Source organism: Polypterus senegalus, chromosome 4 (assembly GCF_016835505.1).
Source record: "Polypterus senegalus isolate Bchr_013 chromosome 4, ASM1683550v1, whole genome shotgun sequence".
NCBI classification, from domain to species: domain Eukaryota; kingdom Metazoa; phylum Chordata; class Cladistia; order Polypteriformes; family Polypteridae; genus Polypterus; species Polypterus senegalus.
The window spans coordinates 71260628-71288309 of NC_053157.1; the positions used below are offsets into that span (position 1 = coordinate 71260628).

At 39.3% G+C, this 27682-nt stretch overlaps 1 protein-coding gene across 1 annotated transcript; it reads left to right on the forward strand.

Annotated features, from left to right (window-relative positions):
• The first annotated feature begins 5043 nt into the window (after positions 1-5043).
• On the forward strand, positions 5044-15497 carry LOC120528717 (translation initiation factor IF-2-like). The gene is made up of 4 exons (XM_039752873.1): positions 5044-5122; positions 5252-5319; positions 5406-5450; positions 14061-15497. Exons 1-4 carry the CDS (start codon positions 5104-5106, stop codon positions 15495-15497), a joined length of 1569 nt encoding a protein of 522 aa, XP_039608807.1. The 5' UTR covers positions 5044-5103.
• Positions 15498-27682: the final 12185 nt, after the last annotated feature.

Below are 27682 nucleotides of genomic sequence, written 5' to 3' on the forward strand. Positions count from 1 at the left end.
GCATACCTATTCCTAAATTACTGAAAGAACAAATGTGTTATTAATTATAAGCAATTGGTGTGATCAGTTTTAAACACATCAATGAAAGCATACTTTTAAATTATTTAAAGCTAAAATAAACTTTTAAAACACAGCATACAAAGTCTCACCATGTGTGGCCTAAGTAAACAACCAGATAACCTTGGAGTTAAAAGTCTTAAGTAAAAATCAAAGCAAGAATAATATTCTGTACCAGTTAAAGTCATGTAGACACTATTGTATTAGAAATTGTTAAACATCTAATTAGCATACAAGACTAGTTTGTGAAATTTTCATCCCAGCATTGATTATCAAACTTGCTTAATCCTTTTCAGTTTTGTAGAAGCCAAAGTCAATGCTAACATTGGGTACAAGACAGGAACCAAACCTGGCCCCTTTTTTAATAATAACATTTCTATAATTTTATCCACAGGGTCCACCCATGCAGTATCAGTTTATAGTTGTCAGTTAAAGAAAAGGCCATCGAAACATGTGGGAAATATGCAAACTCCACACAAGCAGTGTGGGATAAGAATGTGGGATTCTTTGGCAATCACCTTCATTCTGCTTTTACAAAATTTCTCTTACCTAAATAAAGAGTTAGAATGAGTTTCTAAGACGATTAGAAAGTTTTAACTAAAGTAATTAATAAAATGGAAGCTAGCTAACTAATGAGGCAACATGTTGAATCCATGTCAGGATGTGTAGCGGTTGCGGAGACACGAAGATTCACACCGTCCAAAGACTGGTGATTTTTATTTTATCGTGAGGAGCCCAGAAACATACACAGCCTTGACCTGACACCTACACTCACACACAGAGACACTGATAAGCAGCACAATAAATTGATAATTAATAATGAATATATTAATTAAATAATGAGAAAGAGCAAACAATATTACAAAAAATGTGTACGCAAAAGCCCTCTGCAGTTCTTTAACGGTAATAATTATTTATATACACTACAAAATAAACAATTGACATTAACCACAAACTCCAATACATTCCAGTATAGCAGGGGCAGATGACGATGTACATGTGAAATGAAATCTCTGTGAACAACAATGTGAAAGAAATGTAAAGTTTTGTCCTACCAGGTTCCAGTGGCACTGTGAGAATTAGAGGTGATTTGGGGTACTCTGCAGATAAAGGCGAAGCCAACCAAGATGAGTTCACAACTTCAAGCAGTAATCCCAGATAGAAGTAGTAGTTTATAATCCAATAATGTGTGTGATGAATGAAAGCAACACTGACAGAAGAGCTGGACTACCTGTGTAACCTAAATCAGCTGCAGGTACTGCCTCATGCTACCAGTGGTGACAAGCACACTAGCAAAACACAAAACTAGAGAAGAATCAGTCAGGAAGGAAAAAGAGAGAGCAAATGTTTCTGGCCAACACCTGCAAAACCATTTCCTTTGGGGGGTTGTTTTGCTGTTGCCTCTCCAGTGCACCTGTTGTCACTTCAATTTGATTCACAATCATTTATGCTTCCTAACTGGACAGACTGGTATCCCTGAAGTTTAATTGACTTGATGCTAGATTGTAATGATTAAGAGTTCCCTTAATGTTTGAGCAATATATGTTTGAGTCAACTGCTGCCACTTTTGAGAACATTACAGAAAGAGGAAAATGGTATTTATCAGATATGAGATATGATCACTGTCAGCACTTCAGATGTAAGTTCTTATTAATGTCAACATACTGTAACTGCCCAGTTTTATGCACTCTTGTAAATTGTCTTGGACATTGAAGGAGCTTCTGTACACTGGAGGCAGAAACACACACACGCAATGCAGAACAATTCAAAGCTGCTATTATTTGAAGTGGAATTTTAAAGTTGCTCCTCTGTTTTTTGAGGTTCCGATCTTGTAATCTAAATGGAATTAACAAAAGATCATACTGAACTCAAACAGAAGTAAATATTATGTTAACCCTTAACAGATGGTAGAATGAACATTCTTCCATTTGTTTGAGGATGAAAAAATAACTTGTTTCTTTGTGGTCATTGTTGGATAAGAAAACATACACTGTATAGCCTACTGCTTAAGTATTCTGATTACACTATACAATTAGATTTTAAGATTCCATGACCACAGTTTTATTGTACAAGTTTGTTAACAGTGTGTATTCATATTCAGGACTAAACATTTTAATTAATGTGGCTGTCCAGTTTGTTATTGGTAAGAAACAGACACTAACTCATTTTGTATCATTTAGTTATATACAGTATGCTAGGTAAACCACACACATAAGCTAGAATTAAAAATTTGAATTTCAGCTGACTCAATTGGCATTGTGGCTATAATAACTTCAGAAATCAATGATACAGTGACAGACAGGTTGGCCAGAAACTAGCAGCATAATGGCAGCCTAACCAGTTTTCCTTTGACTCACATCTCCCAGACACCTGATGACAGCAATGGAAAATATGAATTCTTTTAAGTATTTGGTTTGCCTGCCTCATAGATCAGTGTCATATCTCTGAATCAGTCAACCAGTAATTGCTTGTATGGAATTTGCACCTTCTCATGTCTAGGTGGATAATCTTCCAGGTACTCCAGATTCCCCAAACCCCCAAACATTTCTCCATAAAGAAATGATTCGGGTTGTTTGGCTATTCTAAACTGGCCCTATATGTTTGAGAGTGTGTGTTTGTGTGTGTGTGTGTGTGTGTGAGAGAGAGGACTGGTGCCTTATCCAAGATTTTTTCATTCATTGCTGTCACGAGAGGCTGAATTGAATTGAGACTCAAGTCTTCAGCTGCATGTTTAAGTAAGAACAACAGCATAGCCCCATGCATCTTGCAGCCAGGAGGCGTTACTGCATCCAGCCCCCCTTCTTTGAATTCCTTCTTTTTCCAGGTTGAATGTCAGGTGTTTCCATAACCTGAGGAGCATGTGCACTCCAACTTCTTGGACTAATACTTCTTCCCTCCAAGTCCCAATTTTTGTTTTATTGTGTTATTGCCCTTTATACTGCTTTTCCTGACGACTTAACTCCAGTCAGTGCCCTGCCATCCACAATGGTATGACGTGAGAAAGTTGACAATTGAGTATATTGTAAGTAATGATATAATTCATATCGAGTTCAGATTCAATTTCACCACCACCTCCATTGCTGCATCCCATAATTATTATCTGTTGTTCCGTCTTAGCTACTGTACAATTTTTTTGCTCACCTGGCAGAACACAATAAAGTATTAAGTCCTTTTTATTAGCCAATTAATACCCATAACATAATAATTTTATGAAACCAACCAGATGTTACGTACAAAGGATAGAATTAAAATAACATTATGTTGTATGGATGTCTTAGGCAAGACATAGCAGAGTACAATAAGTCAAAGTGAAGCCAGATAACAGCCTTTATTTCATTCACTGCTGTTACTGTAAAAGTAAGCACTATGGGTGCCTGATTATCATTCTATATCGTCTAACCTGCCTTATTCTATATAAGAATTGTACTTGTTTTGCCTAATTCTTTACTAACTATATAACTTTTATCATTTTTAATTTAACGGGTGATACATATATTGCAGATTTCCTAGGTATTTTTTTTAAATTGACAGTTACAGGTTTGCTTTTAAAATGTCTAAAATAAATACAAGGTCAAGTGTCTTTTTATATGGCTTTATTTTGATTTTTTTAACCTAACTAAGCTTCTTTATTAATATCACTATATAACACATTGCTGAGTTTTACTCAATACACAGAGAATTTGGGTTTACAGTTTGTCTTGTATCTAATGTACTAGTGAGACCACATCTGGAATATTGTGTAAAGTTCTGATCACCACTCTACAAAAATGACATAGCAGCACTTGAAGTCATGCATAGGAGAGCCACCAAGTGCATTCTAAGACTTAATGATATGTCCTACTCTGACACTCAAGAGAATTAAACCTGTTTAGTCTCGAACAGAAATGACAATGTGGGGTCCTAATCTAGGTATTTAAAATCCTCAATGGCATTGATAAAGTAGATTCAGCAGAATTCTTTCAACCCAAGGATACATCACATACTCAAGGACACCAGTGGAAATTAAAGGGAAGTGCATTTAAGACAGGAACCAGGAGGCGCTTCTTTATGCACAGAGTTACAGGAATCTGGAGCAAACTACCAAGACTTGTAGTTGAAGCAGAAGCCTTGACAATCTTTAAGAAATGCCTAGATGAGTTATTGGGACAGGTGAGCTGGTCTCCTCTCGTTTGTTAAATTTCTTTTATTCTTATGTTCTTTGTGGGTAACACTGCTGCATTATAGCTCAAGGGTTCTTTTCGCCTTGATAATTTGTGTCTCCCTAAGTGATTTTACTATGGGACCTCTAATTGCTTTGCATATCTTTAAGACATGCATATCAGTTTAATGAGTGAGCATGAGCATGAGCATGGTACCATCTTGAGAAGAAAATGGATACTTGGGGTATGGTTTAATTGTTTAATTTAAGTGAATTATTCTTTACATTTATTCAGCAAACACTCTCTAAGCATAACATTTATTGTTTTTCTAAGCAGTGTTCACTTTTGAAGCTCAAAGTTGCTATTCAGTTAAATTGTTTGTTCAGTGATGTCTTTGCCTCCATGCAAAAGCTGCAGTATTATATACTGTTTGGTTTTTTTTTTTTTGTTTCGTTTTTAAGCAAAACATTAAAACCAGCCATAGATCCTCTACCAGTGGAACTGAATCCTTGCTTAGTAAACTAACATCAATATTTGTCCTGTGTTTTAAACCTTAATTTGTAACACGACTTGCAATATTTGACTATATGAGTTAGTGTGATAGTTTCAAATACTGTTATCTTGCATGTTATATTTAAGTTCATGGCAAAATAGACCACATTTCCTGTGATGTACACAGTATAATATGGTATTATATTACTGTCTGTTTAAGTTGATGTAATCAGCTTTTATCTTACATTGTTTCAAAGCCGTTATTACACTTAAAGAGCTGATTGGTTGGTCACTAATTATATCTGTATATAAATTGCTCCAAAAGTAAAACACTTAAGTGAGTGATCTCCAGCTGAAAAGATTAGTCTTACTTAACCTATTCAATGGATCACAAAAAAACTTTTCATGTCTGAGGATGGATTATTATGAAAAAGGTGAGTTACTAAGCATAGAATGTTTTTTCTAAATGATGAATATTCCACAATAATACATTGTAATTCTGAATGTTTTTAATTAGAAGTTATAGTTAAATATATAATGTTGTTTTTTGTTTCTGTTTTTAGGAAACAAAATAAAAATGATGCACTGGATATTGTTAATCTGCTTTGCAAGCTTAACACTTTCCTTGCCGGTAAGAAGATGTGCATAATTTATGATGTTATTGTGTTCTTCTTGCTTTGCTATTTCTTTTTATACTTATTCCTAGTTGTTTTTTAGCTTACTGAGAAACGATCCCGGCGAACAAGATCTGACAGTTATGAAGTAAGTATTACCTTTGAATGCTTAGTGAATGTATGGTAGTGCATTATATTAATAAGGGCAAAATATAATAATGTATATACCAAACACACTGGCACATGGGAATGATATGCTATAAATATAAGACATTACCTTTTTAAATGAAAATACCATTTTCATTGTTACGGTATTATACATTTTACGAATTACATAGAATTTCAAAGAATACATATGAAGTATCTTCTCTACATGTTGGCCATCATTAATAAGCTCATTATCGACAACAAGGCTTTAAACACATTGTCTTTCAGCAGTGTTGATTCATAATATATATTAGATATACACTTTCTGCGGTGGGTTGGCACCCTGCCCGGGATTGGTTCCTGCCTTGCGCCCTGTGTTGGCTGGGATTGGCTCAAGCGGACCCCTGTGACCCTGTGTTCGGATTCAACGGGTTGGAAAATGGATGGATGGATATATACTTTAATTAAGTAGGATGTCTTTATTTTATTGATGGAAAAATAATATTTTAAATAATCAGATATCTAGTTAGTTATGCTTGAAATTACCTCAAAATACCTCAGCACCATACCTGTAGAGTGCCTCACTGTAAACGTGAGTGCCAAGTCAGAAGTTTTCTTTCTTTTTTTAATTTTCTGGCTTTTTAGTCGTTCTGGTGTGTGTTTGAACCATAGTGTGTGTGTGTATATTTATTTATTAATTTAGCTATCTGTCAACTGTTTATATATTTACTTATTTACTGTAAAAAGCCAAATTTCCTGCTGGAGACAAGTAAACTTCTATCTATCTATCTATCTATCTATCTATCTATCTATCTATCTATCTATCTATCTATCTATCTTATAAAATGTGTATTGACCTAGTAATCACTACTACAGATATAAATCTACTCTATATTATTATTATTAGGTAGATGAAGAAGGAAAGAAATTTAAGTATTTGTACTACATTGAAATTCTTCTAAATGAACTGCAGTCAGGTTAAACATGTTAGAAAATGTGCACATGGCATGAGTTAGTTCACTGGTTTGAAAGTTGGAGCATTTTTACTTTTGTTTATTTGCTTTAATTAAAGATGTAGATATCATATTTTGGTTTACTAAATATTTATTAAGAATAAGTCATATTCAAAAACAACACTGAAAATGAAGCATAATTACAGTGCATGAATTAGCAGAGTACAAAAAACACATGTCTTTTAGTATCGTTTAACAAAATGACGTAGTCATAAGAAATAGGCACCTGGTTCCTTCTCAAATTATGTAAAATTTGCATTGATTGGTTCACAATTATTAGATGTTTAGGGTTCATGTCTAATTGTATTTCCTATTGCATAAACATAAAATAAGAAGTACTCTGTGAAAGCAGTATCCAATGTAGAGTTAAAATCTAGGTTGAATTTTGTTACTGTGATGGATAGCAGGTCAATATGATGCTTTGATAGTAATATACTGTGTTTTGTTGAGAAATTGAACAGCTATAATCTTCAGATAATGCAAATTTATATTTAATATAACTAGGGGGCTCTGCCCCCTGCTCGCTTCACTCGCCAACCCCTGTGTTTGGTTAATCGGTGTGGCAGAAAAGTAATGAGACTAGCAACACTGCAAGCGATCTGGCAACGCTGCGCTGTTGTCCTTGATAGAGCACGTGTATCAGTACCCTCCCATAGCTCAGTGCGAGTTTCAACTCCTTCCGTTAACTACGTGATTTTTGTGACTGCTATTAGCGAAGTTGTGTTTTTGGTTGTGCGTCACGCAAAATGGAACAGCGGAATTTGGAGCAACGTTGTGCCATTAAACGGCAAGTGTGACGTTTGAAAAGTTAAAACAGGCCTATGGGGAACATTCTTTATCCCGAGCTCAAGTTTTTCGCTGGCACAAATCATTTTTGGAAGGCAGAAAACACATTGAAGATGAACACCGTTCAGGGAGGACTTCAACTTTGAAAACCAAAGAAAACATCGAACGTGTGAACACTCTTGTGAGATCAGACCGTCGTTTAACATTAAGAATGTTGAGTGAACAATTAAATTTGAACAGATTTACCGTTCATCAAATTTTGACTGAACATTTGCACATGTGAAAGGTCTGTGCCAAAATGGTGCCAAAAAACTGCCCTCTCCATAACAGAATTTTTGACCTCAAAAGGCATTCCTGTGGTTCCCCAGCCCCCTTATTCACCTGACCTCAGTCCGTGTGACTTTTCCTTTTCCTAAACTGAAAAATGTCCTCAAAGGACGTCATTTCGGGACTTTAGAAAACATCCAAAAGAGTGTAACGGACATGCTGAAGACCATACCGGTTGAAGACTTCCAGCGCTGCTACCAACAGTGGGAACAACGTCTCCATCGGTGTGTAGCTGCCCAAGGGAACTACTTTGAAGGGGATAACATTGATGTTTGAAAAAAATAAAAACTTTGGTAAATAAAAAATCAGTCTCATTACTTTTCTGCTACACCTCGTACAATTTTAAAAGCTGTTTTTTTTTTCTCTTTGGAATTGTTTCAGTTTCATTTGTTGCACTTTTACAAGCCTCATTAAAAACAATATTTGAAATTACCTTTTCTTCAAGATCGCATTGAATTTTGATTCCGTTTCTGGAGATACATTGTAACAAGGCAATGTATAACTGCCTGTGAGTGAATGTCGTTTCTTTTTCTCTAATAAATAATCCTACTTTTTGTAATTTTTGTCCCTGTGATTTGTTAATTGTCATAGCAAAAGCTGTTCTCACGGGAAACTGTAAACATTTTAATACGAATGGCATAGCAAGATCTCCTTTGGTGTCTAATGTTATTCGCAGAATATATACTACATTACCTTTCTTTTCGCCTGTTTACATTTGCATCGCTTCTCCTTGATCATAAATATACACCTGACAGAATTGTGTTTTCTTTAAAATTAAACTTGTCCTTGCTTTAACTGTTGTGGGACCACAGATTTTCATAGCGTATGGTCCATTTTTGTGTAAATCTACATTTTTTGCATTGAATGATGCAAAGGCAAAAAGATTATTGTAGACTCATATATTTTGCCTGTAGTGTTTGTGGATTCTGCGGTTGGCTAATGCACTGCCTGGGGTTTGTTCCTGACTTGCAACCCTGTTTTCAGATATAGCAGGTTGGCAAATGACTGTTTGTGGATTTCACTTTTCCGAAACTTTTCATCAAATTTTTAATTCTCTTGGATACGTCTCCTCATTGTGTGGAAACACTACTTTTCCCTGATGGCAACACGAATTAGACAATCTACAAGTTTATGACTTAAACTTCAAAGCCTTATAATATTTCCACACTTCTGACATATCACCTGTGTCCATATATTCGATCTTAATTCACCTTTCCGTTATTTCACCAAGTAATAATTTCTGTTTTTTAGCGCTAATGCGATCTTTATTTTGTTTTGATACTCTTGACTTTTTCTGCTTTTATATTCTGTAACTTGCTCTGTATGTATATCGCGCCTACGTTTTTTGTGTCTTTTGAATTGCACTGTTTTCATTATCTCTAACTTGCTCTGTATGTGTTTCGCCCCCTTGTTTTGAACCTCTTTATAACGTTTTACTTTGTTTTCTACTCTTTGCCTTTTATTTCTGACCTCACTTTGTATTGCTATTTTTCAATTACTCCTGGCCCTGATGATTAATTTCCTTTTGTTTGCGCTAAAGTAGCGACCTCCGCATCCGGCTCGAAGAAAAAAAAAAAGTTTTACTTGAACAATCGCCAACTTCATATCCCCAAACGCAACTTTCTAGCACCCTCTCCAACCCCTCCTCCCCCAGGTCTCGCCCCCATTACCGCATCAATCAATACCCCGCTATCAGTCTTCCGTACTGTACTCTTCCCTCCCTCAATCGGACATAACAGTCACTTAAAATAAAAAGGCTGGGACGCTACAATACTTTCGAATTTTACTGCTTTCGTATTCTTTACCTTTCTCTGCATGTGTATCACGCCATTGTTTGTTTGAGCCTTTCGAATTCCACTGCTTTCATAATCTCTTATCTGCCTTTTTTTTCTCTCCAGCGCTTTTGGGTATCTTTTCTCCGTGCTGCTCTTTCTTCTTTGCTTAGTCGTTGACATTTCATCTAGAACGTATTGTCTTTATACACTTTATATGTGCTGAAAGCACAGGATCTGTGTGTGCTACGTGCCTTTACACGACTAAGTGTTTTGCTGGCCGTGCTCTTATTTGATATTGGTTGTAAGTAGGGCGTGTCTTGCAAGAATCTCATGTTCCATGTCCCTGCGAGACAGTCCTGGGACAATCTCTTGGCACCAAGTCTCATGCTTACGGTCCCGCAAGGCTCCATGGCCAGTCTCTTTCATCTTGTGGGTTTTTAAAGCGTCTTCTGAAAACTTCCGAGAAGATCACATCTTGTCGCCCTGCTTTTCCTTTCCAAGATTTTGTTTTTTTATAATAGAGAGATGTCAATTGTGAGTACATGCTTATGCATAACAACAAATAACATAATAGAGCCAAACATAACAACAAATAGAGCCAAATTTAGCAAGATGTTTTCCTCGTCCATTTTTTTTTTTGATAAGAGACTTTTTACTTTTTATGTACTAAATTTTATGGCTATGAAGATCTTTTAATTTACCTGATAAAACTTTGAGCAGCAGAACAATGGAGTTGGTATTGCGGAGGTGTATGCAAGCCCTGCTTTGTGTCATGAATTGGTTTGTTTAAAATTCTTATAGGTGTCTGCATATTAAATGACATTCTTACACTCTGTGTATGCTTTTTCAAGATGAAGAATCTAATATTAAGGTCAGTTTATTGAATCATGGCTTACTTTCTGTTTTAAATTATTTTCTGCCGTCCATGCAAACATTTTGTTTCTTTACAGACACCGCCCTTTGTTTCTCCTGTCATTAGGTTAGCAAACCACATTGTTAGGATTGTGTTCTCAAAGGTTACATTGCAACAAGTTAAAAGGTCATCCTTTTGAGGACTGTCTCATTTAAGTTTACAGATACAAAACCCCTTTATGTCAAAAAAAATATCAAAACTACCTACTCAGTAGTCTTTTTGGTGCAGACTCTTTGATTATTGTCTTTGTACTTCAATTTTTGTCTCTTGTTACTCTTCTGACATTTGATTTTTCATTCTCTTGGTTTTGACCCCTTTTTGGTTCTATTCAAAAATATTTTTACTAGTCCTCACAATGGCCCTTAACCTCCTGGTATGACGCTAATCTGCATTCAGCCCTGCAAGCAGGTCCTCCAACTTTCAGGAATAATTTGGGAGTTGGTGGCAGGATTGGCACTCCAGCCACCATAAAAACCTCACACTGTTCAGTGTGGTGCTGAGGTGTCACCTTCTGCACGGCTGCATTCAGGTTCCAATCCAGATGGTTCGTCATATGGTGGATGCGGCAGCGTACTATCAGCACATGCATCCAACCTCTCTCTCTCTCTCTCTGTCTCTCTCTCACTAAAATGAAAATATGGGACCTGAGTGTGTGACTTTGCTGATAATTTAATAACTTGTATATATTTGGTGGTTGGGAGTGATTATTAGATATGTGAAAGAATAAAATATACAAGCTGACATAACCTGTTTGTAAGTAAATCTGAAACAGTAAAATCAGTAATTGAGCTCAAACAGAAAGTTTTCTTGTTTTCAGATAGATACTATGAAAATTACCAAAAAGTACTGGCATGGTGCTATTATAAATAAAATGTATTACTATTATTACTATTTTGTAATGTCTTAGTGAAAATGATACTTTTCTGACAAACTCCTTTGAAGAATGAATGAACCAAATTTCAGTGAAATCAGTCTGCTGTGAGCCAAGTTCTTTTATGCACATAGAGTGACATCATGACAACAGTTGGTTCTTTTTAGATTTTTTTGAGAAGGTACCTAAGAAGCAATAAAACAAATACATATTTAAAAATTATGTTGATGGAAATTACCCACTTAAAAAAATAAATTACAGAGGGAAATAAACATTTCAAGGGTCAAATTTGCTGTGTTTCTGTAGTGGCTAGTGACTTCATTACAGCTTATGAGTATCAACCCTGAGTTTCAACCCTGGTCAGATCTGAGTAGCATACAGGAAATCTAAGAAATCCAAGTTTTTATATAAGTATAGTAAATGTCATTCAGTCATTTTCTAACCTGCTTAGTTCTGAACAAAGTTGTGAGGATCCGCTGGAGCCTATTCCAGCTAGCATAGGGTGCTGGGCAGGAGCAAACCCTGGATAGGACACCATCACAGGGGAAACACACACACACACATTCCAATCTCATAATAGGGACGATTTTGGAAACGCCAGTCCACCTAACCTGCATGTCTTTGGACTGTGAGAGGAAACCCATGCAGCACCGCAAGAACATGAAAATTCCACGGAGGGGCCCAGGACGCAAACCCTGGTCTATTTAATGCCACAGTGGTGACCTGTACAGTAAATGTGCATCCAACAATTACTAAACTTTTTTTAATCCAATACATTTTCACAGGGAATGAAATTTAACTGGTAGTTTTAGGAGCAGGAACTAATCATAGATACAGGAAAAACTTACCCACACACACACATTTACTCAAGCCAGGCCAAATTCTACTGCCTTAATTAAAGTCTTTAGGATGTTCAGAAAAAACTGAGAGAACACATGCAGACACCAGGAAAATGTACCACTTCCAAACAGAAAGTAACCAGGTTGGGTTTTCAACCCAGGACGCATGACTCAGGGCCTGTGAAGAAGCAATACTATATTCATTGTAACTAAAATATATATAAAGTACCTGATTTTTTTGTATTTGAAGAAGCTTTTTAATTATACTCTTTTACATATCTTTATGTTTATAATTATATTTTTCCATTTTCTTATAATTCTAGAAAATCATATGTAATACAATTTATGAACAAAAAGGAATTATTTCATAATTTTCAAATTAATTATACAGGGTGGGCCATTTATATGGATACACCTTAATAAAATGGGAATGGTTGGTGATATTAACTTCCTGTTTGTGGCACATTAGTATATGTGAGGGGGGAAACTTTTCAAGATGGGTGGTGACCATGGTGGCCATTTTGAAGTCGGCCATTTTGGATCCAACTTTTGTTTTTTCAATAGGAAGAGAGTCATTTGACACATCAAACTTATTGGGAATTTCACAAGAAAAACAATGGTGTGCTTGGTTTTAACATAACTTTATTCTTTCATGAGTTATTTACAAGTTTCTCTTTGTGTACAGCCATTGACATGTCGCAGAGGTTAACACGTGAGGAGCGGAAAGAAATTGTGTTGATGTCTGGTGAACGCAGTAACCGGGTCATTGCAGCTGATTTTAATGCAAGACACCCTACGAGACCACACATCTCCCATGCTACAGTTAGCAAACTGCTTGCTAAGTTTCGTGAAACTGGTTCAGTGTTGGATTTGCCAAATATGTGGACGCATGAAAACTGTCACTAATAAAGAAACATCAGTGGCTGTCCTAGCTTCATTCAGCAAAAGCCCACAGTGTAGCACTCGCCGCATATCACTGGAGAGTGGCATTAGTCGAACATCCCTTTAGCGGATATTAGCTACTCACAAATGGCACCCTTACAAACTCCAGCTACTGCAGCATCTCAACGAGGATGGGCAAAACAAAAATTGGAACAGGACCCTCAGTTTACGCAGAAGATTTTGTTCAGTGATGAGGCAAACTTTTATGTGAATGGTGAAGTTAACAAACAAAACCACCGCTATTGGTCTGACACTAACCCACATTGGATAGATCCCTCCAAGACTGTTGGAACAAAAAAATTGATGGTATGGTGTGGTATATGGGGTACAAAGATAGTGGGGCCATTCTTCATCAATGGAAACCTCAAGGCCACTGGATATGCAAAATTGCTACATGATGATGTGTTTTCCTCTTTATGCACTGAAGCTGGCACGTTCCCCGAGTTTTTCCAGCAAGATGGTGCACCACCACATTATGGGTGTCAGGTCCGAGCATTCCTAGATGAACAGTTTCCTGGAAAGTGGATTGTCGTCGTGGGCCAGTTGAATGGCCCCCAAGGTCTCCCGATCTGACCCCCTTAGACTTTTATCTTTGGGGTCATCTGAAGGCAATTGTCTATGCTGTGAAGATACGAGATGTGCAGCACCTGAAACTATGGATACTGGAAGCCTGTGCTAGCATTTCTCCTGCGGTGTTGCTATCAGTGTGTGAAGAGTGGGAGAAGAGGGTTGCATTGACAATCCAACACAATGGGCAGCACATTGAACACATTTTATAAGTGGTCAGAAACTTGTAAATAACTCATGAAAGAATAAAGTTACGTTAAAACCAAGCACACCATTGTTTTTCTTGTGAAATTCCCAATAAGTTTGATGTGTCAAATGACCCTCTTCCTATTGAAAAAACAAAAGTTGGATCCAAAATGGCCGACTTCAAAATGGCCACCATGGTCACCACCCATCTTGAAAAGTTTCCCCCCTCACATATACTAATGTGCCACAAACAGGAAGTTAATATCACCAACCATTCCCATTTTATTAAGGTGTATCCATATAAATGGCCCACCCTGTAGTTTCATTTAATTTATTTGTTTATTTGTTTGTCTAATTATTTATTGATTTATTTAATTCATTTATTTTTACAGTCATACACAGGCCTGCATGGAGCAATGATGCAACCTATGCAACCTATCTATAGAAGAATTCCAATCCCAATGCCCTACCCAGTTTTCAGACCAATATTTGCTCCTCAGAGACCTATCATGCCACCAGTGTTTATGCCACAACCACCAATTCTACAACCTCCTCCTCTACCACCAGTAATTGTACCTCAACAGCCCCTAGCACCACCTCTTCCTCCTCCTTCATTTCCCCCTGTTATTGTGCCTCCCCAGCCTATTCCACCTCCTCCTCCTCCTCCTCCTTTGCCTCCCATTATTATTGCCCCAGAACCCATTCCACCTCCTCTTCCTCCTGTTTTGCCTCCTATTATCATTCTTCCAGGTCCAGAAAATGGACCTGTAGCAGGCCCAGACTCAGGCTTTATCCAGAACTCAGGAGCCGGTGCTGCACCATGCCCAGGATCAGGTCCTGTTCCACCGGAGAAACCAGTTCCTTCCTTTTCTATCCCTATACCATTTCCATTTCCAGTCCCTGAGCCAGTTCCTGTGCCTGATCCTCCACCTCCTCCATCTACTCCTCCTGCATCACCATCCTCACCAGTTGTCATAATTTCAACACCTGATGACCCTATACCCCCTGAAGCACCTCCAGTTATAATAGTACCACCTACTTTAGGTGAATCTTTTGGATCAGGGACAAATGGAGGATTTCCTGTTTCTTTTGATGGGATTGGTGGTAACAATGGTTTTGTATTTGGAGGGGGGAGATATGAAATTGGTGGGGTAGGAGGGGGTGGATATGGTGGAGGTGATGCTGGAGGTGGAAATGGTGGTGGTGGATTATATGGTAATGGTGGAGAAGGAGGGGGTGCTGGTGGAGCAGGAGGAGGTGCAGGTGGTGGAGCAGGAGGAGGTGGTGGAGGATTTGGTGGTATTGGAGCAGGAGGAGGTGCTGGTGGTGGTGGACATGGAGGTGGTGGTGGAGGATATGGCAGAGGTGGAAATGGAGGATATGGTGGAGGGGGAGGAGGTGGTGGTGGTTATGGTGGAGGTGGTGCTGGTGGTGAAGCTGGAGGTGGTAATGGTAGAGGTGGAAGTTATGGTGGGTATGATGGAGGTGATGCTGGAGGAGGAGCAGGAGGAGGTGCATATAGTGGAAGTGGTATAGGAGGAGGTGGATATAACAGTGGTGGATATGGAGGAGCGGGTGGTGCTGGAGGAAATGGATTTGGAGGAGGTTTTACAGGTGAAATTGGTGGAGGTGCTGGTGGTGGTGGACTTATTGGAGGGTGGTTTGGAGGTGGAGGAGCAGAAGCTAATGGCTATGGAAATGAAGGATATGTAAATTGGAACACAGGATGGAGTACAGATAATGGTCGAGACAAAGAAGTCGCTCCACCAGTTTTTATTTTTCCTTTTCCTGCTAAAATTTCATCTGTAGCAGCATCAGATACTTTGTAATCTATTACCCATAATATAACCATCACTTTTGTAAATGACTACCACCTCTTATCAACAACTGAATGCACAAAAATGTAAGGGAATCAAAGACATAAATATAATTTATATCAAAATATGAAAATATGAGTTTTTGTTTCTTATTGTAAAAATACTTTTTTCTGTATTTGTTGATTGTAGCATTTCATATTAAATAAACATTATTTATTTTGATTTGTTGGAAATTATTTACTGTATTTTTTAAAATAAAGCATTGCCCAAAGGTATGTTTCACTTTTAGTAAGACAGAGATGTTCATTTTCTTTCAATTTAAAGTACATGCTCTATAGGTTCCTCAGTCACTGTACCCACCGAAAGATAAGTGGCATCCAATATTTTTCCTTGGTAATTTACAGCAACACAACTTTAATTTCAAAGCACACATTGTAATTCAAATAAAAAAAAATGTACCTAAATGAATTCACTTGATTTTATGACACAAGTATAAATCCAAGGAACACATCTAAATGGCCATTATATAATATGTAGTGGGCAGCACGGTTGCGCAGTGAGTAGTGCCGCTGCCTCGCAGTTAGGAGACCCAGGTTCGCGTCCCGGGTCTTCCCTGTGTGGAGTTTGCATGTTCTCTCTGTGTCTGCGTGGGTTTCCTCCGGTTCCCTCCCACAGTCCAAAGACATGCAGGTTAGGTGCATTGGCGATCCTAAATTGTCCCTAGTGTGTGCTTGGTGTGTGTGTGTGCCCTACAGTGGACTGGTGCCCTGCCCGGGGATTGTTTCCTTCCTTGCGCCCTGTGTTGGCTAGGATTAGCTCCAGCAGACCCCCATGACCCTGTAGTTAGGATATAGCGGGTTGGATGGATGGATGGATAATATTTAGTTTGAAGACTTACTTTTGCCTAAGAGTTGCACAAGCATCATAAATATGAAGTGCTTACATTAAAAATGACGTTTAAAAGAGAGATACAGTACTGTATATGCAGACATACTGCGTGTTGCAAGTTGTCGAAGAGTACAATATTTTGGCACTTTGATTGATCCAACTATGAATATGATTTAATGATTTTGAGATGCTATCACTTCATTGCATTTTTACATAGAGATTTGCTTCTGCTGTTGTTACCAAAAATTAAACCAAAGTAATTAAAATAAAGTAATTAAGTATTTAAAAATTTTCTATTCTTTGGAAAACAGTTTAAGTTGTCCAACTAGACTGGGCAAATCTTTTTCAAATTAAAAGCACAGAACAAGTGTCACTACAGGGAGTTCTGCATAAATAAAAACAATAAAAAAGATGTTTTATTTGGGATTAGAAACAATTCAAATATTTAAAGCACAAATTAAAATGAAGATGGATACTAATCCAAACTTTCACAAGACACAGCCTGCAGCCTGTGCACTTAAGCAAGGTGTAGAACTTGAATTGAATACATTAGAGAAGGTTGAAATCATAACTAAAACTAAAAGAAGCAAATGGGCTACTCCTATTGCAGTAGTACCAGAGTTTGATTAGTCACTCAGAATATGAAATCAAGGAGCAGAAGAGAAGCCGTACCCACTGCCTATAGCAGAAGATTTGTTTGCTCTTTATGGATGGGGGTAAGCTGTTTATAGCATTACACTTCTCATATGTTTTAATTTAAATGTGATTTATTTGAAGTGAATTGAAAAATCATAAATAGCAGAAGCCAGAATAAGGCTAAACACAAAAATAAATCTGATTTTAATATCAAAAGTATTGCCATATATGATATACACAAGAAAATTAAATGCATGCTTAGCGAAGTGGCACCATTGTACAACTGTTATCAGTTGTATCACATCATAAAGGGTAATGAAAAGGAAAGCAGCTCAGTTTCCTTTTAAATGCATTGTTTTGTGTGCAAGTTTGCAATAGTGAAGCAGGTATTTGGGTTTGGGGTTTTTTAATGTTTTTTTAAGGTGGGCGGAGAAAGGAAGATTGCTCTTTAAAGGTTTGGCAACACTGCACGCACTGGCTTTCGCAACACATTTCCAATGGTCCAGATTAAAATAAATGGGGAAAGTGTCTTTTGCAAATACAATGTGACAAAACACAATCCACAAAAACAATAAGGCAAATGCTGTAATCCAGCAAGACAATGACTTTGATACCCCTAAATTGTTTTAAAAGAAAACAACTCTTAAGTTGCTACCTTTGATGCCGTGGCATTTTTGTCATTGCTCTTACTTCAACTTTGTGAGCACTGATGAAGTCTCTAGAGCAGCACATTGCCAGAAAAAGACAGGTAAGATTTTGGGGGGTGGAGTTAATATTATAAATACCTTTCTTACTGGACCAGTTGTGTGAAATTGACTACACTCACAGTCACAGATCCTGGCAAACACATACAGTAAATTGGTACACTCCATTTGTCTGTGCAATCACTGTCAGTGCTGTGCCAAAAAGAGGATTTGGTACATTAGAATGCCCCATCTGCTAGAACATTATTAAGGACAAATATGAACAAATGAAAAAAAAAAAACACGTCAGCTAAATTATTTTTCTATAATGTCACCATATTTCAATCATATCCATTTATATTTTCTACTGTAGTGAAGGTATTTACCCCTGAATGTTGAAATATCAAAATGGCCTTTATTAGCAGATACCTATTGCACTAAATGTACCATCTTGTGAAATTTCAGCTTTTTACCTAAATAAGAAATTGTATGTTTGCTGCTGAGTGAGTGAATGAGTCAGTCCATCAGTCAGCCATCTTTGCATTTATGTATGTATATATATATATATATATATATATATATATATATTCATATATATATATATATATATATATATATATATATATATATATATATATATATATATATATATGTTTTATAAAGTAGATACCATCTCATTGTATTAAAACAAGGAACCACCATAATATGTGTGGACTCTGATGTGGCAGTACAAATGTTTGTGAATTTTGAAGTGCAGTGCTGTGAAAAAGTTTTTGTTTTTTTTTCAGCAGGTAATCACATTTACTCAAGACCTTAAGCTGTCTCCCATGTGCACGAGTGTGAATATATATGAAGCCATCCCCCGTAAGTTAAACGATCTTTGAAACCATAAAAGTAATAAATGCAAACAAGGAAAATAAAAGGTCAGTTGATATACTGTCTCTAGAAATACATGAAAGAGGAATGGAGCTTTCCCGACATGGTTCTGTAAGGGGCAGCATCCAAAGCAACAGGCACAATCATACAGAGACAAGTCTCAGGTGCAAATACAAGGTTTATTATACAAATACCTTACAAAAGATCACTTCTGATAGTGGCACAACCACAATACAATTCTCTTCTTCCACTCTTTCTTCTCCACTACACTACCCAGGCAAGCTTTGTCCATCCTCTACATTGACTCTAACTTGAGGTTGAGTGGATTCTTTTTGCTTAGACCCAAGAGCACTTCCATGTCAAATGAAAACCCACAAAGTAGGGATGGTGGATCCCTGCAGCACCCTCTGGCAGCACTCATGGAACCTGACAAGGCTGCCGTTTGGGACTACAGTTCCCAGCATGTCTTGCAGGTGTTTGTATAGGTAGTTTCACCCTTGAAAGCTGCCATCTAGTGTATCAAGTGACCACGTAGTCCTACCAGCTGTTCTCCCCCTTTCCTTCAATCCCACTGGCGTCCCCAGAAGGGTAAGGGTATTCAGTCCATTGCTGCTGAATGTGTTCACCTGCCTGTTGATATCCTTTATTGGTCTTCTGACAAGTGCAGAGAACATTTTGCCCTTCTTTGTGCAAACTCACTGTCATGACCTCCTGATCAGGTAAGGGATAGGAACCCATACCAACAGGGATGCCAGTACATGCGTGCCATCTATCACAATGCGTATTGAATAAACATATACTTAGGATTTGTTACACTGAATATAATCTTGATTACAATATCATTATATGCAGATTCTAATGATTCAATATTTAACTAATGCTATAATTTACCAGCAGAAAATTAGTTAGTTGTTGTACATCATAGTCAACATCATTAAAGCCAACAATTTTAGTTTAAGAGTTCAACATAGTTTTTAAGTCTCTTATATTCTTATATTTCTTTAATAAATGTTTTATTTAAGAAATATGAAGTATATACAATAATAGTACATCAATCACTTGAGTTGATACAGGGAAGTAGTAATATGTCAGGTGAGTTCTGTCAAAATTTAATCCAAATTTGATTGATGAGATTAAACCACACCCCTTTTTAATCGAAGACCGGAAGTCCTGCCCCCGCCCACCATCTGTTGTTTGTTGACCTTTGATGACCTTTCCGGAAGTCCCCTCCCCCACCCACCGGGTGTTTTGTTGACCTTTGATGACCTTGATCCGGGCCCCTGTTGATTGATGACAGGAAGTCCCCACCCCCACCCATCTGTTGTTTGTTGACCTTTAGCCCTGCCATCTGTTTTCCCCAGGAAGCTGTCAAGGGCAATTTGATGGATGCCCCCCCACCCCTTGAACCCCCACCACCCCGCCCCCTGCCTAGCCCCATCTCACTAGGCCAAGTCCAGACATGCCCAAGGGTTGCTTAGGCCCCCCTTGAAGCCATCACCACCCCCACCACTTCCCAGCCCCCACCCCTCTTCCAAAGACAAGTTCAGGCATGTTGACGCCGGACCCTGGACAAGTTCAGGCATGTTCCTATCCATACCCAGACTGAATGGCCTGCCTAAGCCTCACCGATAGGCTGCACATGATGTCTGACCCCTCCACTTCCTGGTTCACTTCTGAAACTGGTGTATAAAAAGCGATGCATTTTCATCAGTTCTAAGCACTCTGTGAAGAAAAAAATGGAATCTATGACCGATGCCCCAGTGAAGCGTCAGTTCCGTAGGTTCTATTCTAAGGATCGTTTAAAAAGGGTTAAAAGATGTTTGGTTCCCGAGTTTCTTCAAGCTGGAGCGACCGACGAGGAACAGGTCAAGTTGTGCGAAACAATGGTAGAATCATGTGTGGTCGATAAGGAAAAATGTCACCCTCCTGTAGTATTCAAGGACTGAATTCTGCAAGCTTAAGCGATGGGCCGGTAATGGTCTAACTGGTCTGAAACATCGTTCGAATCGAGCGATGATGACTTGTAAAACTCCCCTTTATTTACGCCACGCCCCAGACCTCTTACCATAAATACTCAGTCGGTCAATGGAACCAGACCATTTCAGAATTCGTTGAAGCTTTTAAAAGCTCTCTGCATATCAACAGCTTCGGACTCTGAAACGACGGAGTTCGGCGTAACATCCTCAGGGTTTCCGCCTAAGACTCCGGCTTCAAGACCTGAATCTTACCAGTTCTATAACTCTGTCTGGATGGATTGCATTCAGGACCACCAAGAATCTGACCCCCGTTATTTTACTATACGGCCTGATTACACTCTCTGGTCAAGAGACCTTGAGACAGACAGCGGATTCCAGTCTCTTTGGTTGAGTAGGGCCTCACCCGTCACACCCAATGGTGATCAGCCGGACACTGTCGTCTCCGTTAATGGCGATCAGACGGAAACCTATTACCTAGCTCCAGGGCAGCCTTGGGTGCACAAACAAGTTCCACAGGAACCGAGATCGATCGGACTTTCTGAGGCAAATATGGATTGCCCGATGGTGTACTGCCTGAAACCTGGAAAAAGGCCCTGCAGCTTGTTAAAGGTCTGATGACGTCTCTGTTGGACATTATTGTCTACTACTACCAGAAAAAAGAATGTCAAGGCTGTGGTGTAAATCACCCTGCCCAGGTAAGACATACCTGCCTCTTTGAACCTGAAATCGGCTACCGTCAAGGGCGCTTTCAGAAGATTCTGAAGATTTTCCGTAAATATTGGCTGAAACGACTAGCTGTGAAAGTTCTCGGGTATTTTAATATTCTACTGTCGATTCCCAAAATATGTGTAGTGATTGAAAAGACTGTGGATGAATTTGAAAGTACCAACTCTATTTATGATACTGTAATGCAGTCATTTTATGAAATGGATGAATACTCCTACTGTGTAACCCGCCGTGTGGCAAATGAGTTTTGTAAGCGTAATATTAATCATGAGGGTCATATGAATCTGTGGACTAAATATGACCTGGAATTTGATGATATGATAGAGCTGATGGGTCTTTCTGAGCCTGAAACCACAACCGTCTGAAAAATTCAGACTCCTAAATAAAGGTTTTCTAATTTTTTAACTGGTGTCAGTGTCTGTTTTATCACCGATGATGGAGCAGGTCTTGGAAAAAACATATTATAACTCTGAGAATCCCGGGTCCTTGGGGGGTAAGGATTCCTTGAAAAGAGCTCTCTCGCAAGCGGGTCACCATATTGGGTCCCAAGAAGTGGCTGATTGGTTATCCGGGCAATACACCTACACGATACATAAACCGGCCAGAATCCATTTTGAAAGGAATAAGGTGTATGTTTCCAATATTGACGATCAATGGCAGGTCGATCTGGTGGATATGACAAACTTGGCCGAGTATAACCGAGGTTACAGGTATCTACTGACTTGTATAGATATTCTTTCTAAATACGCTTGGGTCAGGATTCTGAAAAACAAAACGGGCAAAGAAGTAACCAGGGTTTTTCGAGAAATTTTGGAGGAAGGTAGAGTACCCGTCAAACTTCAGACGGATAGCGGTAAAGAGTTTCTCAATTGGGAATTTCAAAACCTGATCAACAAACACGGAATAAAACATTTCACCACCGCTAGTGAATTAAAGGCATCGGTGGTGGAAAGGTTCAATCGAACTCTGAAGACCAAAATGTGGCGTTATTTCAGCTCCCGGAACACCCGGGTCTATCTGCCGGGGTTACAGGACTTGGTGAAATCTTATAATCTCAGCTATCACCGAGGTATAAAAATGGCCCCTGCCGAGGTGAATAGTTCCAATTCTTGGAAAGTCTTTAAAAACTTATACGGTCTAACTAAAACCAAAAGAAATATAAAATATAAATTCAAAGTCGGCGATACGGTTAGAGTGTCGAAATCCCGGAATCCTTTTACCAAGGGTTACGAACAAACCTTTTCAGACGAGGTATTTACCGTTTCTGAACTAGTCCCCAGGGATCCGCCCGTCTACAAGCTCAAGGATTATGATGGCGAAGACATTATAGGTTCCTTTTACGACGCTGAGTTACAAAAGATTCGAGGTATGGACGTCTTCAGGATTGAAAAGATTTTGGCGAAAAAAAATATCCGTAGAAAAAAGCATATTTTGGTGAAATGGCTCAGTTGGCCCAAAAAGTTTAACAGTTGGATCCCTGAAAGCTACGCGCAAGACGTTAAATACTGAGAATCAAAAATAGTACTTCATTTACGGGCTGTTCACAATGGAGAGAAAAAGCTTTTACGTTGTACTACCCAGCAATTCTTCCCAGGATGTTTTCCCTAATAATACCATCGCCGAATTTACCGTCAAATTAGCAGCCCCAATCGACCTACAGGGCCCCTGGGAAGTTGGATTGGCTGAAATTCAGTATCCGCACCGTGGAACACCCTAGACAACCCGGATAATGACTTTATGTTGGTGAATCCGCTAATAGCTAAATTTTATACTATTCCCACGGGCTATTACTCTAGCGTCGAGAAAGTGACCGACAAGATGAATGAAGTGGTAACGAAAGATTCAAAATTCTTGGAGTCCCTGTCAGTAGACTCTACGTACTTCCACTATAACGCTCTAAAGCGTAGATTCTATTTCTCAAACACTGTGCCGGATGAAACTCTGCGTGTCAAGGGCCAATTAGGTAGGATTCTAGGAGCTCATTCGGATACAACTATTGGTCTGGTGAATGAAGCTCCTTACCCCGCGGATATCAGAGCGGGTTTTTATTCCTTGTACGTCTACAGCGACATTGTGTCTCACCAAAGAGTCGGCGACAGTTACGTCCCTCTCTTGAGATGCGTACATATTGAGGATGAGATGAATAAGATTACCACAATCACCTACGACAAGCTGCACTACGTTTCGGTCAGCAAGAATCAGTTTGATACTTTGACCATTGAAATAAAGACGGATCAGAACAAAGCGGTTCCATTTCAGTTTGGCAAGGTCATAGTCAAGTTACATTTCAGACCCTCCAAGAGGTGTATACACGACTAATACAGAGATGAGATGTTACCTGGACCCTAGCCCTTACCCCGCCACAAGGATAAGTCCCGCGCCCGCAGAAAAAAGAAATCGAAAAACATTTTTTAACTCAAAATGTCTTTCGTTCATCGAATGTCTCAGAGTGTGTGAAATCCGAACTGGACTTGTTTACGGTACCCTATACTCAAACTAGTGTAGAAAAAAGCATCTACGTCGAAGTCCCCCCTCTCTCAGCTTTATCTGAAGTCGCCCCGCTGGAGTTTCTGATTACCGGGAATGGGGAAGACTATTTGGACCTGAATAACACGCTTCTACACGTCCGATGCAAAATCGGCAACGCCGACGAAACTAATCCACCCCCCGTGGCCAAGGTAGCCTTTGTTAATTATCCGATAGCCGCTTTATTTTCACAAGTGGATGTAACCCTGGGAGATCGCTTAATATCACAGAGTTCCAGCCTTTACCCATATAGGGCCCTTTTTGAGGGATTGTTAAATTACAGCAGTGAAACTCTCAAGTTTCAATTTGGTAGACTCGGCCAACGAACATGAAAACACAACCTTGGGTGGTCCTAATGAGGGGTTCAAAAAAAGAAACGGTTATACGGCCCAGGGTAAGACGGTAGAACTCCTCGGGTCTTTTCATTCCGACCTATTTTTTCAAGAAAAAATAATTCTAAACAGAGTGGACGTCAGAATAAAAATGGTCCGGAGCAAAAATGAATTCTGTCTGATGTCCGGAGATGCAGAGCGTTATAAAGTAAACATTTTTACTTTTGCATCGACGGTCAAGTCATCACGTTCAAGTATGAGTTTCATTTGTTTATCCAGTTCACTTTCCGTAGCGCTTAGAAGATCTTTGGAAGGTGGGGGTTTCTGCTGCCTCTGCTGCCGCGACGTCTGCTTCCGATACACCTGTTGGCAAGAAAACCAGATCTCGCAAAAAGAATGAATGGATTCCTTATTGAAATGTAATTATATTTTTGTTTAATAAAATATTATATTTAATTACAAAGTTTGCCTATTCTTTAAGATAATTACAGGGCATAGAACTTTGCATACAGGGATGATCCTGAAAGCTTCTAGAACTGTTCTTAGACAAGGTGTTGACAAAATTTTGAACCATATCATCATTCTTGGTGACTTCATTAAAATACAGGTTCATGACCTCTTGATAAGAGCGTCCTTTTCCTCTATGATACAGGAAAAAAATACAGTGTTGTCCACAGACGGTGGAAAACCAGCTTTGAAGCTGCCGGGTATGGTGAATAATTTCTTTACAGTTTCTGTTTAAAAAGCTGTATATTTCCTCAGGAAAATAGATAAAGTCTGGTGGGGTTCCATAGGAATCGAAAAATTCTCCAGTTCCGTCTTCTCTGAGATGTATCGCCAGCCAGTGTTCTCCAGGTTGATTTTGACGGTGAGTATTGACGAAGATCATGGTCGGGAGCTCCGTAAGTATCTTTTAGGCAGTTCGTCACGCCAACACTCCGTAAAACAGATTTTCTGTGTACGGATTACTGGACATGAGTTCGTTGATCTGCAGGGTGTTCATGCTTTTTTAGTAATCATAAAGTATATTTCTTCTCTGGTTTATTTCAATAATGTTGTCAAAGACCGTGTACACTATTAGATTCACAGTATTGGGTAGGGGTTGCCGAAAGCGGATTTCAAATCTCATGTTCCCAGTTTTCATCAATGAGAAATGGTCTCCGCATTCTTGATCTGGAGTCAAATCAAAGGCAAACAGGGTGTAACCTTTGGAGAATTCAGAACGGCTGATGGCCAGAGGCAGGTCTTTCAAGTGCTTTCCGGTGGCCAACACAAGGTTGTAATATTCTCGAGCGGTGGTGTCATTAGTAAAATTGGGTTGAAATGGTTTGGCGGGAATCTGTTCTCCGTCCAAATACAAGGCCAGGAATTCCACATGGTTATGCTTGAAATTGAAGGGGTTTCTGGCGTAATCCCCGGAAAAGGCATCATTATCCACCATGCCTAGGACCACGTATTTGGGTAATTGTCCCAAGAACAGGTTCTCCTGATTGCTCACCCGTATCCCGGCCGGTAAACTGAGAACTTTCATATTCACTCTTTCCACGGGGTACTTGGCGTTTGTGAGTGCGTGTACGTGCCCCAATTTCACCGCCGCTGAAACTTTAACTTTCTTGACAAAAAGAGCTGCGGATAAAATGTTTACTTTATAACGCTCTGCATCTCCGGACATCAGACAGAATTCATTTTTGCTCCGGACCATTTTTATTCTGACGTCCACTCCGTTTAGAATTAATTTTTCTTGAAAAAATAGGTCGGAATGAATAGATCCAAGGAGTTCTACTGTCTTACCCTGGGCCGTATAACCGTTTCTTTTTTTGAACCCCTCATTGGCCATCCAAGGTTGCGTTTTCATGTTCGTTGGCCGAAACTTTATAAAAAAGGCCGTACCAAATTGAAACTTGAGAGTTTCACTGCTGTAATTTAACAATCCCTCAAAAAGGGCCCTATATGGGTAAAGGCTGGAACTCTGTGATATTAAGCGATCTCCCAGGGTTACATCCACTTGTGAAAATAAAGCGGCTATCGGATAATTAACAAAGGCTACCTTGGCCACGGGGGGTGGATTAGTTCCGTCGGCATTGACGATTTTGCATCGGACGTGTAGAAGCGTGTTATTCAGGTCCAAGTAGTCTTCCCCATTCCCGGTAATCAGAAACTCCAGCGGGGCGACTTCAGATAGAGCTGAGAGAGGGGGGACCTCGACGTAGATGCTTTTTTCTACACTAGTCTGAGTATAGGGTACCGTAAACAAGTCCAGTTCGGATTTCACACACTCTTGAGACATTCGATGAACGAAAGACATTTTGAGTTAAAAAATGTTTTTCGATTTCTTTTTCTGTGGGCGCGGGACTTATCCTTGTGGCGGAGAGAAGAAAATGAAGTAAAAGCTGAATCGCGCGTCTTTTTGATGATCAGGGCTGCTCGTGACCCGGGAGGTCTATTACATTTAGTTTTCCTCATCACCATTAGACCCGCCCCAGCTTGATTTTCTTCGTTTCCTCGAGTCATCGCTCCTGACATGGCTCCAGCCACCACATCTTTGACAATATTCTTAGCGGCTGATTTAATGTGTGGTTTGACAATTTCGAATCCTCTTTTCAAGAGAGGCAAAGCTCTTCTAAATAACCCTCGAAATATCCCTCCGATCCCAGAACCGTACATCACTGGGGACCCAGAAAACCGGGAGTCCGTTACCGGCTTGGGCTTCATAATAATGCACGTAAGGGCTAGGGTCCAGGTAAGATCTCATCTCTGTATTAGTCGTGTATACACCTCTTGGAGGGTCTGAAATGTAACTTGACTATGACCTTGCCAAACTGAAATGGAACCGCTTTGTTCTGATCCGTCTTTATTTCAATGGTCAAAGTATCAAACTGATTCTTGCTGACCGGAACGTAGTGCGGCTTGTCGTAGGTGATTGTGGTAATCTTATTCATCTCATCCTCAATATGTACGCATCTCAAGAGAGGGACGTAGCTGTCTCCGACTCTTTGGTGAGACACAATGTCGCTGTAGACGTACAAGGAATAAAACCCCGCTCTGATATCCGCGGGGTAAGGAGCTTCATTCACCAGACCAATAGTTGTGTCCGATGAGCTCCTAGAATCCTACCTAATTGTCCCTTGACATGCAGAGTTTCATCCTTCACAGTGTTTGAGAAATAGAATCTACGCTTTAGAGCGCTATAGCGGAATGCGTAGAGTCTACTGACAGGGACTCCAAGAATTTTGAATCTTTCAACACCACTTCATTCATCTTGTCGGTCACTTTCTCGACGCTAGAGTAATAGCCCGCGGGAATAGTATAAAATTTAGCTATTAGCGGATTCACCAACATAAAGTCATTATCCGGTTTGTCTAGGGTGTTCCAGGTGTGCGGATACTGAATTTCAGCCAATCCAACTTCCCAGGGCCCTGTAGGTCGATTGGGGCTGCTAATTTGACGGTAAATTCGCGATGGTATTATTAGGGAAAACATCCTGGGAAGAATTGCTGGGTAGTACAACGTAAAAGCTTTTTCTCTCCATTGTGAACAGACCGTAAATGAAATAC